Raw genomic sequence first — 16,674 nt, 5'->3', positions numbered from 1 at the left:
CGTCGTCGAAATGCGATCCGTGTCCAGATGTTGGGTGAAAGGGGGAGGGAGGAGGTAAAAGGAGTGAGGGGAGGATATTGCAATTCCAAACCTCTCTCCAACCTCCCACCACCCGCCACCCATCTGCATGTCTGGGTGACTGACTGGCTGGGTCGTTCGTTCATCCATCCTTCCTTCCATTTGTTCTACCGTGATTTTTATTTTTTCAAGTTGTAGTACCCTAGATTCTTCACTAGTCACTGCAGAAAATCGATTTTATGTGCATGCAGATGGGCTGAGGCCAAACCAGTTTTACGATCGTGATTCTCCGCTGACCTGCGTCCCCTCCCCCCTTCCACCTCCTCTCTTGCCTTGATCGAATGCGCACGTGATGGATGGATGGCGGGGATTATCTCGTGGCATAGGACCATGACTAATTCCACTCCACTCTTTTAGCCGGTGCCTTCGTTCAAGCTCCTGTGAAAAGTCAACAAAGAAAGTCGGGTGGTTCTTTTTTTCACGTAAAAGTGTGAAAAAATCGCTCCTACAACAAAAGGTAGCATGAGAGAACAAAGGCAGCTGTGCTAGTACCGCGTGGGATGGTTAGCGTGCCAGTGTGAAGGCCACAACGATCGATAAGTCGTCTCATTAGTCAGCTGTTCGTAGGGCATCCGAGGTAGTGTAACTCCAAGCCGAGATGTAATCGTAGGGCTCCAGTTGATTAATGACCCGTGGATTCAGTGCCAATTCAAAAGCTTTGAGTCCGAAAAAAAAAATATAAAATATCAAGTTCATGATAATAAATTTACCTTGATGCGATTTCTTGGCATTGGTGGTGGAATGCACGTACCTTGGCAACGGAACGAAAAAGGTTGCGATCTGATTTGCGTATTGGTACGGTTACTATGGCATTAATTTTTAGAGGCTGTGGCAATAAAAGCTGTGAGGTGTTTTTGGCTCGATTCTATGCAGTAGTTTTGTGGCAGTTTATCACTCAAATTAAAGAGTAAAACGTGTTGCGTAATGTTGTCTCATTCCTGTGATACTTTGTCATCATTGTCGCTAAGATTGCATAACTAATGATTGTTTGATTCCATTAGTGGTGGTATATACTGTGGACTTTTTCGCATTAATTTAATGCCTTGTCTCAAATTAAGTGAGATAAGGTAAGAGAGCTTCTTAGGATAGCAGTGTTGTTCCATAGCAAAAAATCTATTTCACCAACACGGAAGTTGTTTGTGGCCATCTGGAAGGGTTCACGTACTATACCCATTTATCCACACATTCCGATACGAATTCTGGGAGCGAAGTGACGGAAGCTATTCAAAAGACCAGTTGTAAGGTGTTGAGGGACACCTAATGGATGCGATTTTCTGTGGAAAGGAAGGAATACCCTAGTGTCTCGTCTTTATATTTGTAATTTACGGTCCCGCACACAAACACACAAGCAGAAGTTGGGGATGATGAATTATAAACAGAGTCCGAGGTCCATCCCTACCATTGGCATACCCTTACCAACACCCAAAGCCCAGATTTGAAAACAATGCTCCTTAGGACGTACAAGGGTAGGTTTTGCATTACGTTTTCCCTTCACCACACCTACATCTCTTACTCTGTCTGTAGCTTCCGAGTTTACTGAGAGCACTTGTTGACAACTGTGAAAGGAGGCGGCGTCTATGTGGTAGCGATTTAGCAACTTCGAGAGGAAATAGCTTAGTAGCATGGGCTTTGATCATGTTGCCTCTTATTGCCCTTTAATGTGTTAATAATCAAGCTACTACTGTCGATGGAATAAAAGCATTTAAGTGGGGTGCACATTAAAGACTACTGGTGAAATCCATCCCTTACGAACAGCTTCTGAACACTAGAAATCATAATGAAGCAGGGTGTAACACGACTGATGTTTAGCATTACATACCCTGGATTTGTGCACTTGTTTGAATGTTTGTTTGTTTGCTCAACTGAATGCCAGAACTTGTTTGAGATAGCGTTGTGAAATAGGACTATGCCATAATGCTTCATTCCCCTTTTCCCCTGCAGTAAAGTGAGAGAGATAAGGGATCGCTCAAATGAATAAGTAATCATGATATCAAATTTTTACTTGATAGGAGTTGTTTCTCTTTCCCCAGGCAACAATCAGGCACACTTCAACATGTCCGAGGAGGCCTCTCAAATACGTTTGAATGCGAATGAATTTGTCGGTCATATTGGGGCTTCCAATATGACATTCAGGAGTGAATTTTATGCAGGTGCATGTTAAAATCTACTGTTAAAGAGCTTCCTCTTCTCTATGATTATATGGAAATGACTGAAGGCAAAGGTGCTCTTATCTCATTTGCTCATCGGATTAAGGGAAAATCCAAGATACTTTAATCGATGGAACTAAAAAGTTTCAGTTCGGCACCTAGCCAGAAATTTTGTAAATAATTAACTCTTAAGTGATATTTACGAGAGTTTAGTGGTCGTGTGAACTCATGTCTTACTCAAAATTCGTTGAAATGAAATCAATTTTAAAAACAGGATGCTTTAGGTAATCACCTCTGTTCGCTTACATTAAAATGCTGCTATACCTGGTAAGATAGAGTCATTTTGGTATATAAAGGACCACCCATCTCGTATCCAAACATCTCTTGTCCATCCAACTCGTATCCATCCGTCAATCTATCCATCCATTTATCCGTCTTGGAAACAATATTTCATTTTTCCATCTAAAATTTAATTTAGCACTTTTAGTTATGCTCTCTTTTTGCAGAAATCTTCCGTATTTAATGATTACAGTAACAATATGAACTCATCGGCCACACCTCAAAAAACAATCCCTTTCTTCTTTTACCAACCATTATTGTGATTGCTCACATAAAAACACTTTTACTGAGTAAAAGTATTATTCCTTTCCTCAAAATTTCTCCGAAAAAGACTATATTTTGATGTAATTATTGAAATGAGTAGAATATTTCGTGCCTTTATCATGCGGCATATTTTGCTTGAAGTTTGTAATGCTTCAATCTGTCAATTGATATTCATCAAGGTGATTAATCTCTCTAGCACAGAGAACATGGTTCAAACCTGATTCTTTCGTTGTTTTGTTCAAAAATCAGGTCACATTTTTGCCTTTTAATACATAATCTGCAATGGTCACATGCAACAGTTCGAATGCACGTTGAACTGTTGAGGATTTAGAGCAACACTTCTCATTCATACAAAATAACCACACCTTGTTGACCTTTAATGATTCCAAGCAATTTTTAGAGATAAAATTAAGCAGTTGCTAGTCGTCTGTTCAAAACTGGTGTGCATAAGATAAAGTGGTTGTCCAAATTCATTTCTGTCCCTCTTCATAGACAAGATAGGTTAAGAGGGAATTTTTAAATTTTCCCATCCATCCACTGCTGCCATTCTATCTGTGACAATTACAACAAAAACCTCTACAATTCTCGATGCCTCCAGTGTCGTGAGCTCAACCCATAAGCATGTCTGTATTCAAATTGACTGATGTTGGTGCCTTGGTCTTTCACCACTTGGTCTGGAGATGCTACCCTTAGTAGCACCATCTTTGCTTATATCACTCCTATGTTACCAGCTTCCTAGATCTGTTGTGAGTTTATTGCAGTCTTTTCAAGGTATCAGTTAAACGTTTGGGGCAATAAATATATGCTCTGTAACAAATGGAAACCAAGTCCGATTTATACGATGAAGTATCATAACGATTGTTTAGAAAAAAAGGCACAGTCGTGCTCCTGACTAAATCACTCTTATCCACGTAGTGAAAAGTTAGGAAATTTTTGCACAATTACTTATCAAGAATATATGTGACACCCAGATTTTCTTAACTGACCTCCCACATCGCAAATACGTTGCACGTTTGGTAAGGCAATGAATTAGGATTAGGGATCCTATAAGAAAAAGAAAACATTTAGACTGTGGTAAATGATGTGCCTTTGTAATAGAGGACGTGTTAAACTGTGTTAGTATTCTTTTTAGTCATTGCAAAACAAGGAAGCAAAGTCAGCGCCTAATGCTGTGGTTACCACAACACTATCGTGGGAAAACAGTGAGGCTAGTGAACCATAAAACTGGCGGAATGAGGCGGGTGGGGGAGGATCGGTGTAAGCGTTCCCCACCCTCTCTGCAATTAACGGTTCATTTGCGATTTGTTTACAGCCTCGCCTTCACTTCAGTGAATTTTAGAATTTACAATCGTGGTTATGCTTCCCATTTACTTTGACTACTTTCAGTTGAAAAAAAATTGCGATGAGTTTCCCCAATTTCTCCTCCGTGTATGCAGCGTGAACTGTAATCACGTCGGCTGACTACTTGGCTAGATGGCTGGCTGGATCAGCCAATCGATCGGTCGATCGATCGATGAATTACCTTGCAGTGTTCCACCAGCTCCGCGGGCATGTCACAGCATGAGTTCAGGTCATCACTGATTCCATGGTGAGTGGGACGAGGGAGAGGAAAGGAGGCAGATTAGCCATGTTTTGAATCCCGTGCCATGGGTGATCCCACCATCTGCACCATCCATAATAATGACTTAACCACATCGCGTTGGTAACCAGTTTAAGCAAGCTAATGAGAGATGACTATTTGTTCAGTTGTGGCTTCACTCCACTTCTAAGAAGAACTTATGGGCAAGTGGTCAAAGCTTGAGGTTTTCAGTAGTCTGGATGATTAGATGAATGGTAAATTAGCCATACATTTATTTGTTATCCATATAACCAGCAGTCAATTTCAGGCTAACATTGGTGACCCCTTATGTATTTCTCTCAATGTGGGATGAGAGTGACCCATTCTCAGACAGTAATGTCAGCATCTTCGTGATCAATTTAAAAGTTGCATCAACATTCTAGTAACTCTACCATCAGGCCGCTGGGCATGTCTAAACAGGATGGGGATCGCTGTTTCCCCCTCCATCCTCTGCCTTACCCTCCATTCTCCCACCACCTACGTGCTAAAACAGCATGCGCGTCGGTGTCTCCAACTCACCCCCACACCTCAATTATTCATGCTGTGACTCATCTCCCACTCAGTCGCCAGTGCTGTCTCTCGTTCTATCCCACGGAATGAGGCGAAAACGCGCCTGAATTATCATCCATGCTTCTGATCCTGCCACCCACCTGTGGGGAGGAGGATGGGTCTTATCCCTCCCCTCCAGTAGCTCTGGCTCAAAAATCGTACTATTCAGCGGCGTAGACTCAAATGATGACGTATTGTGCATCAACAATCGTTCAGTTCATCCGGTTACTTAGTCTAAAATGGAAATTTTAAGCGTTTGAATCGCCCATAAACGATTCGAAAAACCAAAAGTAATTAACTGGATGAGTGGAGAATCAAGGACCTAAATTTATTCGGTATGGAAGAAGGTGGTTATGGATGAAACTTCTCTTAAATAAAACAAGAGTTATTCAAGCATCTTTTTTTGGGCTAAACTTGGATGCGTAAGTTTTAGAGTATTTTGTTCTGTCGGAATCACTGGGGCCTGGATTTATGACATTTCTGGTGAGCGTTTCAAATACATTTGTTTCGCACAATCAGAAGGGTGTGATAACTTCTGCTAGAATGAAATGGCGAAGAATGGACAATTTGATTTAAATGCTCTCAACTTGCTCGCGTTTGAATGATGTCGGGTTAAACTATATAGTGAATAAACCCACTGTTGATAGAAAAGAGATTAACCTAAATCCCTTTAGCACAATGCCCTGCTGCATCTTGACGCTTAAGTTTTTTTCCCAAATCACGGGATCGTATTAAGGTTCAGGTATTACCTTGTTCCCATGCGATGTAGCAGATACCTGATCCCCTAATACCACTAATCTTGTTTCTCTTGGCTATTCGTGGCAAATGTCACGTCGGAGGATGAAGCACCTCGTGCTTTTATGAAACTGAAGTACTTTAAGTTTTAGAACATTCTCATTACTCAGTCAAAGGGGTTGGAAAAGTGAGTGTTGGTTTATGCTTCCTATACACACCTGGTAAATGTCGGATCGACTTGTCACTACTCGACAAAATGGCAGATCAGCAAGTTTCGGGAAGAACACTTCACCTTCACCGCGAATTACCCTACTTTTGTCTACGCTTGGTCCATTATTTTTCCTAATTTTCAAATGATTTTATCCCTTTTCCCGCACTTCGTGATTGTCAATCAGTCAATTCCGCCAATGGTAGTGTTGGAGGACGAGGCAGGTTACGCTACGACAGTACGACAGAAGGCTCCATCTTCATTGATTCGTTTAAACTGTCCGCGCACAAGATGGCCGCTGCAGTGTTGTGATTTCAACTATCTTGTTTATTCTTCTCGTCACAAAAAGGAAGCTTTAAATGCAACGTGCAAAGTCAACGACACAATATGCGTGTTACATGTGTGTCAAGTGCTGACAGCAAACCACACCTAAAGCGAAAAATGCAACTCCAGCCACGAGCAACGCGAAGCTCGAATCACAGTTTTTTTGCGGTTCCAGTTAACGTGTTCCAGCATCAGTAAGCTTAGGTCAGATTGCTCAGACACAGGGTTCACAAAACACGGAGATAAATCCAAAATCAGTAGCTTGAAGTAGTATTCTTGGGTTATTTTGCTTTCAGCAGGTGGAATTGCGGCTAGCTGAAAGTTTGAGGACCGTGTTTATCGATGCAAAGGCGGTGAAATACGTTTGTTTTGTTATTTTGAACATTTTCTTTGACTTAAAAACAACCAATCCAAAGAAACACTTGGTTCTGTCGGAAGATTGGGTTCTTTTCTGACAGAAAGCCTAATTAGTTTGCCTCTCTATGGTGGAAACTTTGCTAAGATTTTTATCAGTGACTGGTAGGTTGAAAGTGTTTCGCTTTTCCTCTTAAATACGTTTAACAGATTGATGCGTTAGGCCAAGAAGTAAATCAGTTGTTGTGATTTGATAACCAACAAATATGAGTCTATCTAGTAATGTTATTCCGTATGCTTACTGATGCAAGTCCCATAAAATGCCATGAAAACACGTTTTGGTGTAAGGAGGGCATTTCAGAGGAATTTCAGCAAGCAGTTTGAAGTCTTTGACAGCATTGACATTAGTTACCTGGGTCGTAAAGGAATGGTGCCTGTCTTTAACTTAGACCAATCTTTTCGTGACAAATAAACTGGCGCAACTATTTACCATCAACGAATTAATGTCATATCGGATATTTACAAATCTGGTAGCGGACGTGACAAACAATTACCGATACTTTTTGATCCTACTACAATGTGAGTGTACAATTAAAAGGCGTCATTTCTAAAAGTTATTTTGAATTTCGCAAATTGCAATTTCGAAGGATTACGATATCAACATGTGACATCGACCTTCCACGTGGTTCATCACTTGCGTCCCCCTGATTGGTTACAGTTGATGCTCAGTTCTCCCACATTCATGCCCTTCATATATCAATTTGGAACACCTACCACCATAGTGGAATGAACTAAATTAGGAAATTTGATTTGTAAATGAAGCAAGATCCAAATTTGCCACAGAAATAAAACCTTCGATTTTGGCACTTCCAGGTCTGCTGTCAATCCAATCCATGCACACGTGCGCACAGGTAGACACGAAACTTCGGTTACATGCCTCATGATTCTTGAATAAATTATTGCATAAATGGTAATAAGAGTAGATACGAACTGATTTGCATCATTTTCAGCACGCCATCTGCCCAATAAAACACCTGTCCATTGTCATGATCAAATGGCTGAACCTCAAGGTCATTTCTACCATGGCCGAGGTGCTATTGGTTGGCGTGACGGGCGATCAATAAGGCGATTTTTTAAAAATCTGAGGGGAGTGAATGCCCACGATTTCTTTTCGTTGTGAATTCAAAGTGGATTCTTCCATGTGTAAAACTTGCCTGGTGTGGGTTTTTCAAAACCGAAGAACTAGTACCTATTAAATTTCCACTTATTAAGGACCCTCCTACTCAAACCTTATTGAGGTGTTGATAATAAAAGCACAGCAATTCATTTTATTGCAATATGTTCAAAGATTACTTCCACCTGCCCATACCGAAGCGAAGTACTTTGAAGTGCTAATCGTAATACCGTTTTATGGCATTCCTTATTTTGGAAGAGAATCATAAACCAAATGGCATTTATTAAAATAATGTTGTTGCAGGAATAACTGTAATTCCACAGGAAAACACATCATCTGTTGACACCAGTCAGATTTTAATGCACCTATTTTTCTCGTATTTTCGGACGTTAAGGTGAATACTGGATTAAAGGGGGTGAGAACTACCAACGATGAGTTGCCCGCCAGTTGCCTGCTCAGCCATGCTATTTAGTCAAGCATTAATTAACCTTTCTGCTTTTGCAACGATGCAGGAATTAAAGCACTAAGCCGCTTTTACCTTAGAATGCTTGATTCTTACTTCCTTCAGTTTGATTTCAAGTAATTTATCTTTGGCACATGGAGCAGAGTTATTCTGTCGGAAATCATGTCCTTCCTACATATTTTAGGCATGATCGTAATTCATTATTATTCCTTTTTTCACTCTAAGGTCCAAAATCATCCAAGTTTTATCAATTCTTGCTTAGAAATTAACTTTTTTGACCGCATACAGTATTGAAGCATACCTTTCTTAACTTGAGTGAATCAAAGCGGACGAAAATTTGCTCGACGAAACAAATAACCACTTCTACTTGCTGTTGCGGTTCTTTCAAAAATCGCATAGCAAAACAGTGAACAGGTGACTCAGGAAAGTGTGTTTGATCACTTAAAGCAAGGTTTTGATAATCCCGAGTCACGTGATTGGCCACAGACATCAAAACGTCTCCAGATTTTTGGAAGACAGCTACATCCGCACAGATTGTTCTGAAGCTGCAAGGAGCTCGGACGACGAAACTAATCGACGAGCAAGCCTGAAATGCAATCCTGTGAAGTGGTCTGACCTATTTTCGAGAGAACAGACTGGGGTCTTCGACCTTGGACGTTTTCAAGATCAAAAGCGCATCACATGCACGCCTACCTGCTTACCAGCCTGGCGCTTTGTCAGCATTTGCGAACTCTAACAGAGTGCTCTGAACTAGGTTGAGCAAGGCTACCAATCGATCAATCAATCAATCGCCTCCTGTACTCATAAGATGGCCTTACAGATGGCTGAATTCAAAGTTAAGTGATAAGACATCGATGGGTCCCTCACGCTCCCAGTTTTGTGTCACGTAATTTCTGAACTGCTTCAACTAATTGACGTCAAAATGTTCTATTTGCTGCATCCTGTCTGCATATGAGTGAGTCACTCATAAGCGTGTTCTGAAGGCCATTTATAGCACTGAGGTCACACGTTACTTTAGCTGGGTGCTTATCGATATGGTATTTTGAAGGTTCTAACTGTCCCAAAAAGAAACACCAAATAAGCAGTTCAGGAGCCAAAAGGCTCCACAATTAAGTGACTCAGCAGTTGGAGGGGATGGCTGTTCCCTTGAAAAGTTTTAATCAAAGTGACTCAGTCTCGTGAGCAAAATGTAGACCTATATTGTGTAGCCTACGTGGTTTATGGAATCCCTGTGACCGTGCCTATCCCCTTTTCCTCGAAGTGATTTTTTTGCTGTTTGAAATGGGACAGAAGAAGAGGAATTAAATTAGGCGGTAGCGAACTGCGCAAAATCATTTGGGCTAGAAGAAAGGTGATCGATAAACGCGTAAGAAGAACAGCTGACTGGTAATGGGATCGATAAATGCGGTTAGACGGAAAAATCGATAAGACCTAGAGCGACCATTTTGACGCGACGAGCCAATGGAAACGTGTCCCCTGGACACAAAATTACAACCAACAAATTGATTCAACTAGTCCAGTTTAAAAAATATTTTTATTATCATTCATATTCATTTCCGGTGAAACGGCACATCATGCGTAATTGTGACTGATCAATTTTCCAAAAACAATTTTCTTTATTGAGTCAGAAGACGATAGATGACTACCCATAAGCATGTGGCTCATGTGCCTATAGCGATTTTTTCTGCCCATTAAAAGTAGCATTCCTAATAAAAAAGGACCAAACAATTTACAGATACCTAAGTAGTGAAACCGGTTTAGTACATTTCTGAATTGGAATATGAATAGTGCACGCAGGTAGAGGTAAACATCTCTCTCTCTCTCGCGTTTATAACAGCAATAATGTCATAATATACAGGACCTGGTTATGTACACTAGAAAGACTAGGTCAGAAGGAGAGAAGAGAGGTGGAACTGGACAGGAAAAGTTGATTCATACTATCAACGTCTAGAACCCGTTGATAAATCAATTGGCTGCATCTCGTCCATGATCGCACTGCCTGGAGGCATAGCAAGTAGTTGGGGCGGAGGGGGGAGGTGTTGCAGATGAGTGGATGGAGGAGGCACAAAAGGGTTCGGATACATTCCCCCCGTCGACGGCACACTCAAAAGAGGTGGTGGATTCAAAAGTTCTGTTTGGGGGAACAGACCAATTGCCTTAAAGTACGTCTCCCAAGAAGATGCCATCGGAGGCAGGGTTGGAAGTTGGAGTAGAGGTGGAGGAGGGGGTGGCTTAGCTGGTTCTGGTTGTGGCGGTGGTGGTGGTGGTGGGGATACCTGAGTTGGTTCCGTCACAGCTTTTGGTGGTGGGGACGGAGGAGGGGGGGAATCATCGCCGTGGAAGGCATAGACGCTGTCATCAATGCTCCTGCTTGGTGGAGGGACTGTGTCGGCAAGAACACACACCCTCACCGGGTTGGAAGACTTTCTTGATGAGGCGTTTCGGCGACCAATCTTCTTTGGCGTGGTCTTCGGAGACGAACCAGAAGGTGGGGAAGGAGGAGGAGGAGGGAGGGGGGGGAGAAGATAGGGGAGAAGAAGAAGGAGAGGGATGAGGAGGAGACGGAGTAGAAGGAGGTAGCAGCGGAAGGGACGATTCTAACGTCTTACGGACTTTAGGAGCTTCCTCCACAACATCGATCATCTGTGGTTCGCTGTTTTCATCCACTGGTACCTCAGCGGATGGTTTGGAAGTTGGGGGCTTGGAAACCATTGATTCTAGCTCCTCTACAATTGGACGAGGAGCCAATGGAGGTCTTGAGTTTGCAACTACCTGAGAGGTAGGAATTCCAAAAAAGTTTTTTGATGTGGAACACTCCTTAATGGTTACCGTTAGCCCTCCAACTGTTACATCGGTGATTGAAATGTCCCTTTCTAGCGACGGTGGGGGAGGTGACACAAGGGTAGAGGCAGAAGACGCAGGATACGATGCAACTGACAGTGGGGTAGCTAAAAAGGCCGCTGAAGTTCCATTTCGAGACAGGTGAATGCGAAGGGGAGCCAATCGTCGCGGACTACTGTCGCTTCCAGGAGAGGAAGACGAGGAAGAACGGCATTCCTCATTATGCCTCTTCTTCCTCCCTTTACCCTTCCTATTCACCACTGAACTCTTATCACAGTTCCCAATAAACCGCTTTGATTGAAGCTTTAAGTCTATAGGAGGATGCATTAATGAATCTGAGGAGAATGCTTTGATTGTAGGAACGTCTAATTGCTTCGGAATGACAACAAATTCTGGCTCATTTGTTGAAAGCCTTTCTCGACGTGGAAGTTCAATTTCTTCGATAACGGAATCGCCGCTAGATGAGGGGCTTTCATCACTCTCATCATCATCGTCTTCCTCCTCCTCATCGTCTTCCTCGTCTTCACCAGTTGAATGCATGGAAAGAATACGTTCGCGCGGAATTTTTAGTCGAATCCGAGGTTGTTCAACCGGTTTTGGCTACAAATAAAACAGGTCTTACTAAGAACCTTACCACCAAATAGTGTGAGTAGGCTTTAGAAGCTAGGAGTAAACCTTACTGGAAACTGAGGAGACATGCTCCTTCGACTCCCATGTTCAGACGATGGAGCCTTTGCAGCCATTCTCGTGTTCGCAGCCGAAGCAGAAGCTGCTGTGACCAATAGAGTTGTTGGCCTTAACCGGCTATCCATCCGCCATTCGCAGGTGTCGTTGTTGGTATTGCTGGTGTTAGCATTATCAAAAGTGGAATTACGAGGAGATCCAACAGAAGAGGTGGTAGCAGCATCAACAGAACTGGATCCAGAATGAGCCGCTGGAAGGGAATTCTTTGTCACCGAGACGTTAATTGTCAGGGGTTCATTTAAGCTAGCATTATCTGGTGCAGTTCCCCCGGCAGCTTTGGCCTTTTTACTCTCTGTGGATGGACTCTGAGGTCTACTACTTGCAGTTGTATTCGCTTTCCGTTTCCTAGCCTCTGCTCTCTGATAATTTTCAATGAGTGATTTGTCCAGAATATTTTTCTCCGGCTCCCAGGTGTTATGTCTTAAGGAAAAGGGATAAAAACCCCGTTCAATTTCACGCAATAACGAAAATTGCGCTTGAAAAATCGCACATTTTAATTGATCTTGAAATAGGATTTTAATGGGGAAAAAAAACAGGATGAGTCAATTAATTTTCTTTCAGAAATTTTATTGCCCCTTAGTAGATTTACTTTTGCGTGCCATTGGAGGCTTAAATTAGGTGTACTCGCCTTCATTATTAGTAGGTTTTAAAGACCCTACCCCTGAAAGCAAGGCATGAGAGCGAAACCTAGACCGCTGCATAACTCTACGCCTATGCTAAGCTGGTTAGTGTGTGCACGCACACGTGCTAGCGCAGCACGCACGTCCGCATTCTCTCTCTCGTGCTAACACACACGCCTGCTTGCAAAACTAAAATGCGCGGGGCGTACACACACGCACGCGCAAGGACAGATCAATGAGATTGCAGCCAATTAAAAGACCACATCGATCGTCAGCAAACACGGCTGTCTTAACGCTAGCGTGCGTACGTATGTGCATGCACAGGGCGTACGCACGCACGCGCACGCTTCTAATGCATGCTTGCAGGCCTTACGCGAAAACGAGAGAATTTCGCGAGCCTTCTCTCTATCACTCCACAAATGTACGTTTATTTAGGGTAAAAAATACTCACTTGTCATTCCAATTCTTCCATTTGACGAGGTATTCTACTTTGTTCTAAAAAAGAAGTGATAAAATTCCATTTCAAAAAGAGTTAAAAAACGCAAAGTTAGCCTGAGGTACAAGCTTTAATTATATAACCAAAGTGTGCTATTAAATCAGCTAACTCTACACGATAATATACCTGAAATTAAAACACAATTACGTCTCTCACATTAAAACTCACCATTCTAACCCGTCGATCGAGCAATTTTTCGACAGTGTAGATACCTGAATTGCGACTTCTACTGCGATTCATTGTGCAACGTGGGGGGAATTATTGCATCGAGGAGGAACTTTGATCCAATAGGAGAAGTTATCCTACTTTAATTTTGGTGTAGTTCGACTGCAAAAGATATAAGATCCAAAGTGCCTTGGTAGAGTACAATAAAGGTGATAGCGATCACGAGCAGAAAGCGTTGCAAAGGTAGAAAAGTATACGTGCGTGTGTGCTGAGCAGGACTGTATTCAAGTCTGCACGAATATGACGACAGACTGCCACCCCGTTTCTTTCATACAGTCATAGCACTAGCCGCTCATTGGTGGAGGACGAGGTAACCAATGGATGCCATGTCCGTCGACGGGCTTTTCCGGTGTACGCCAATCATACGTCAATTGTGAAAATGAGCGCGAAAACTGGAAGCAATAACCAATGCGTGGTTTACTGTGCACTGATTGGCCCGAGGCAACGATTGGTTGCGAGCCTATGCACCAACTAGGGAAGTGGGTTGATACAATTAACTTGGCAACTGGAGGATCCCTTCATGTTTGTGCGAGTGTATGCGTGCATGGATGAGTTCAGTGAGAATGGCAGCCGGATAAAAATCCGCTGGGGCATAAGCCCACTTTGCTGTTGATAGACAAGCTGAGAAATTCTTGTGTTTAGCAATTAGCAATATCCGAATGCATAGTCAAAATATCAGATGTAAAGGACTAGTTTATGTGAAGATTATCTGAGAAAATATACAGGGGTAAATAATTAACAATGATTAATACGAAATTTAGACTCAATGTATAAGAGACTTTTACCTCAATAAACAATTATTAATAAAAAAATCTAATCGTTCTGCTAACAGTCCATTATTCAACAAATAATAGCCTCCTTATGGCCTGCATATGACGGCCTATTGAATCCAGGATATAAGAATTTATGGGAATTGACTGCAACTTCAGATCTATTATAAGGGTGCATACTAGAGTACTGGTCATATTATATGCCGAGGGTGAGGTCCTGCCACCTGCACCCACCGGAAGTAGTCTAACTCCGAGGGGATAGAAACAGGAACAACGTGAGAGATCGGGAGGGGGGCTGAGGAGATAGATTATGGTGCGGCAGTCATTCATTAATGATGATGTTAAAGTTGATTCGCATATTGGTGTTTCAAGTAAACGCTCTGACTTAGCCCAGAACTACTGTGGCTAAAATATAGACCTGTGGCTTGGCTTCTTTTCCTTGCATGGATGAAATATTAGTTCAGTAACAGCAAAAGTCACCCTAACAGTTGAGTCTACTAGATTTCAACACACTTTGAGGTCAAACTGCAACATCTAATTGTAAAGAAGGGAATACAAGCAGGATTAAACGTTGCTAAGCAATCTTCACTGCAATACCTATCCAATAATGCCGAAATTAAGACGAGGTGGAAATGCAGAATATAACTGTCCTCTTACTGGAATTTATCAAAAAACCAGGCCAATGGGTTACCACACCAGGTATCCCAGCATTGGCAGTAATTTTTGCCGAATATGTGTTAAATACACAAAATTGGTACATCGCTAATAAGGCGGCCGACAAACACGATCGATAGCGCCGGTGGAGCGCGGAGGTAACTTCCTGAGTCACAAATATTAGACCTTTTCTACCATACCTGTCAATGCGGTAGGGCCTGTATTTTAACACAAGTGATAATCATAATAGACCAAGATGTTGTTTAATCTAGAGTCTGTCAACTAAATAAAACAGCCAGAATTGCAATGTATTTTTCTTCACTGTTACTCCTTTTTAGAAGGTTGGGTGTAATCTAAATTAAATTAGCCTGTTCTATGAATAGACTTCAATTTTCTCTCAAATAAGTGTTTCGTATCCAAAACAAAGTGCAAAAAAGCACTTGAGTAAGTTAAGCAACTTAAGTCTTTTCTAGCAGGTTACTAAAAAAAAGCTCCAAACTGCTGCAGTAAAATATACAAGTATGCTCGTCTCTAGGGTAGCCAACAGCAGCCATATACATATGAAAACCATTCGTTAGATCAATAAATTATTTGGGATAAAGAGTGAAAATGTTGTTCTTTCTTCTGTCATTGAGGCTGGAATGAATGCTAGTCTAGAAGAAGGCGTATATTTTATTCGCCGGATCCTATATAAGATCAACTGGAGTCAAACTAAGAGGTCGTGGGATGTGGTGATTAAATTATTGCTCTAAGTAATTTATTAAAGAATAGAAAAAAGGGGAAAATGATTATCCTCAACACTGAAAACATAAGTAAAATTAAGAATATAGTTAATCAATAAGATGATCTGTAAATCGTATTTTTAGCATTAAGCTAACCAAACTTTAAGCTGCGGAGCCTTAGATCCTAGAAACGGTTATTTATCAAATTTCACAAATTAGTGAAAGTGAATGACGAATAAATATAATCGGAAATAAACTGCAGTTAACACTGATAATTTACGAGATGATAAGTGAATTTAGGTACAATTAAGTGACAAATTCCTGAGTGCCATGGCCACCCTTCACTAGGTGAGATAGAGATTCACAGACTAGGCTAATCGTTTACTTTTGAGATGTATTTATTTGCTTTTTTAAAACCCACAACTTACTCAAGCAAAATCTATCGATGCACTCCCACCCTCTGTTTGAACAGAGGCCAATTATGCTGACGAATGATACGTAGCATAACCTACACATTGCTGTCTATTGCATAACACGGGCTGCCACCCAATTGCGTTGTTAGGCTTGAGTACCATGTAGATGATGGATGAATCAGAGAGGGATGAAACAATATTCTATGACGATAATCGTCATATGTTACACAAGCCACTTTGTACTCTTCGGTGGATATAGTTAAGTGAGTAGAGAGGCAGATAGATGGAGAGACGGATACATATATAGATGGATTATGATCCAATATAGTAGATTACTTGCACTGTTACCCAGCTGTACGACAAAAAACGACAATTCAACCTCGAAGACATAAATAGGGCAACGACCACCACCACTACCACCAATGCCTCCACCCTCCCCTGACCTTCCTCTAACCCATTCCCATATTTGATGGTTGCTAAGCTACCGATACACACAACACCTGATTTTTTAACACACTGATGTCTATTTTCTTGCCTAGAAGACAGGAATTAGTAGTTAGGCCTGAAGACACCAACACCTTGATGCATGCGTAAAATCTGTTAAACTCCGCCTATCCGTGAACATTACATAACCTAGTCATCGTAACATGCGTATGCATACGATGGGTAGCACTTAGAATTCACGCCAAATGGTACCACAAAATTACTGTTTACTCTCACCCATAAAGCGAAGGCATTTTTCCTCCTCTGGTAAACTTGCACTAGTCTCTATAGGGAAAATTTTAATGTTGCAGCTAAAAGAAAGACGTAAGAATGTCTTGGTCACCAGCTTACGATATGGTCAAATTATCGCAAAGGAATACCTATTTTCACATGCATTTGATTGGAATTTCGGAAGGTGAAGCCTTCAACACAGCCCAATCCAATTTTGCCTCT

At 41.7% G+C, this 16,674-nt stretch overlaps 2 protein-coding genes across 2 annotated transcripts; both read right to left on the bottom strand. All coding sequences in view use genetic code 11, as the record gives it.

Moving 5' to 3' along the window:
- Positions 1 to 7,412: 7,412 nt before the first annotated feature.
- On the bottom strand, positions 7,413 to 8,976 carry EGR_08231 (hypothetical protein; the record flags this gene model as incomplete). The annotated part of the gene is made up of 4 exons (XM_024497480.1): positions 7,413 to 7,562; positions 8,329 to 8,424; positions 8,555 to 8,839; positions 8,947 to 8,976. The coding sequence occupies 4 exons, from the start codon at positions 8,974 to 8,976 to the stop codon at positions 7,413 to 7,415; spliced, it is 561 nt and encodes a 186-aa protein (XP_024348121.1).
- Positions 8,977 to 10,193: 1,217 nt separating this feature from the next.
- Positions 10,194 to 13,194, bottom strand: EGR_08230 (Chromobox protein; the record flags this gene model as incomplete). The annotated part of the gene is made up of 5 exons (XM_024497479.1): positions 10,194 to 10,680; positions 10,856 to 11,694; positions 11,775 to 12,258; positions 12,910 to 12,953; positions 13,123 to 13,194. The coding sequence occupies 5 exons, from the start codon at positions 13,192 to 13,194 to the stop codon at positions 10,194 to 10,196; spliced, it is 1,926 nt and encodes a 641-aa protein (XP_024348120.1).
- Positions 13,195 to 16,674: the final 3,480 nt, after the last annotated feature.

This window comes from Echinococcus granulosus (assembly GCF_000524195.1).
Source record: "Echinococcus granulosus chromosome Unknown EG_S00099, whole genome shotgun sequence".
NCBI lineage: Eukaryota > Metazoa > Platyhelminthes > Cestoda > Cyclophyllidea > Taeniidae > Echinococcus > Echinococcus granulosus.
The sequence above is the reverse complement of the archived record's forward strand: the minus strand, read 5'-3'. Positions and strand labels throughout refer to the sequence as shown.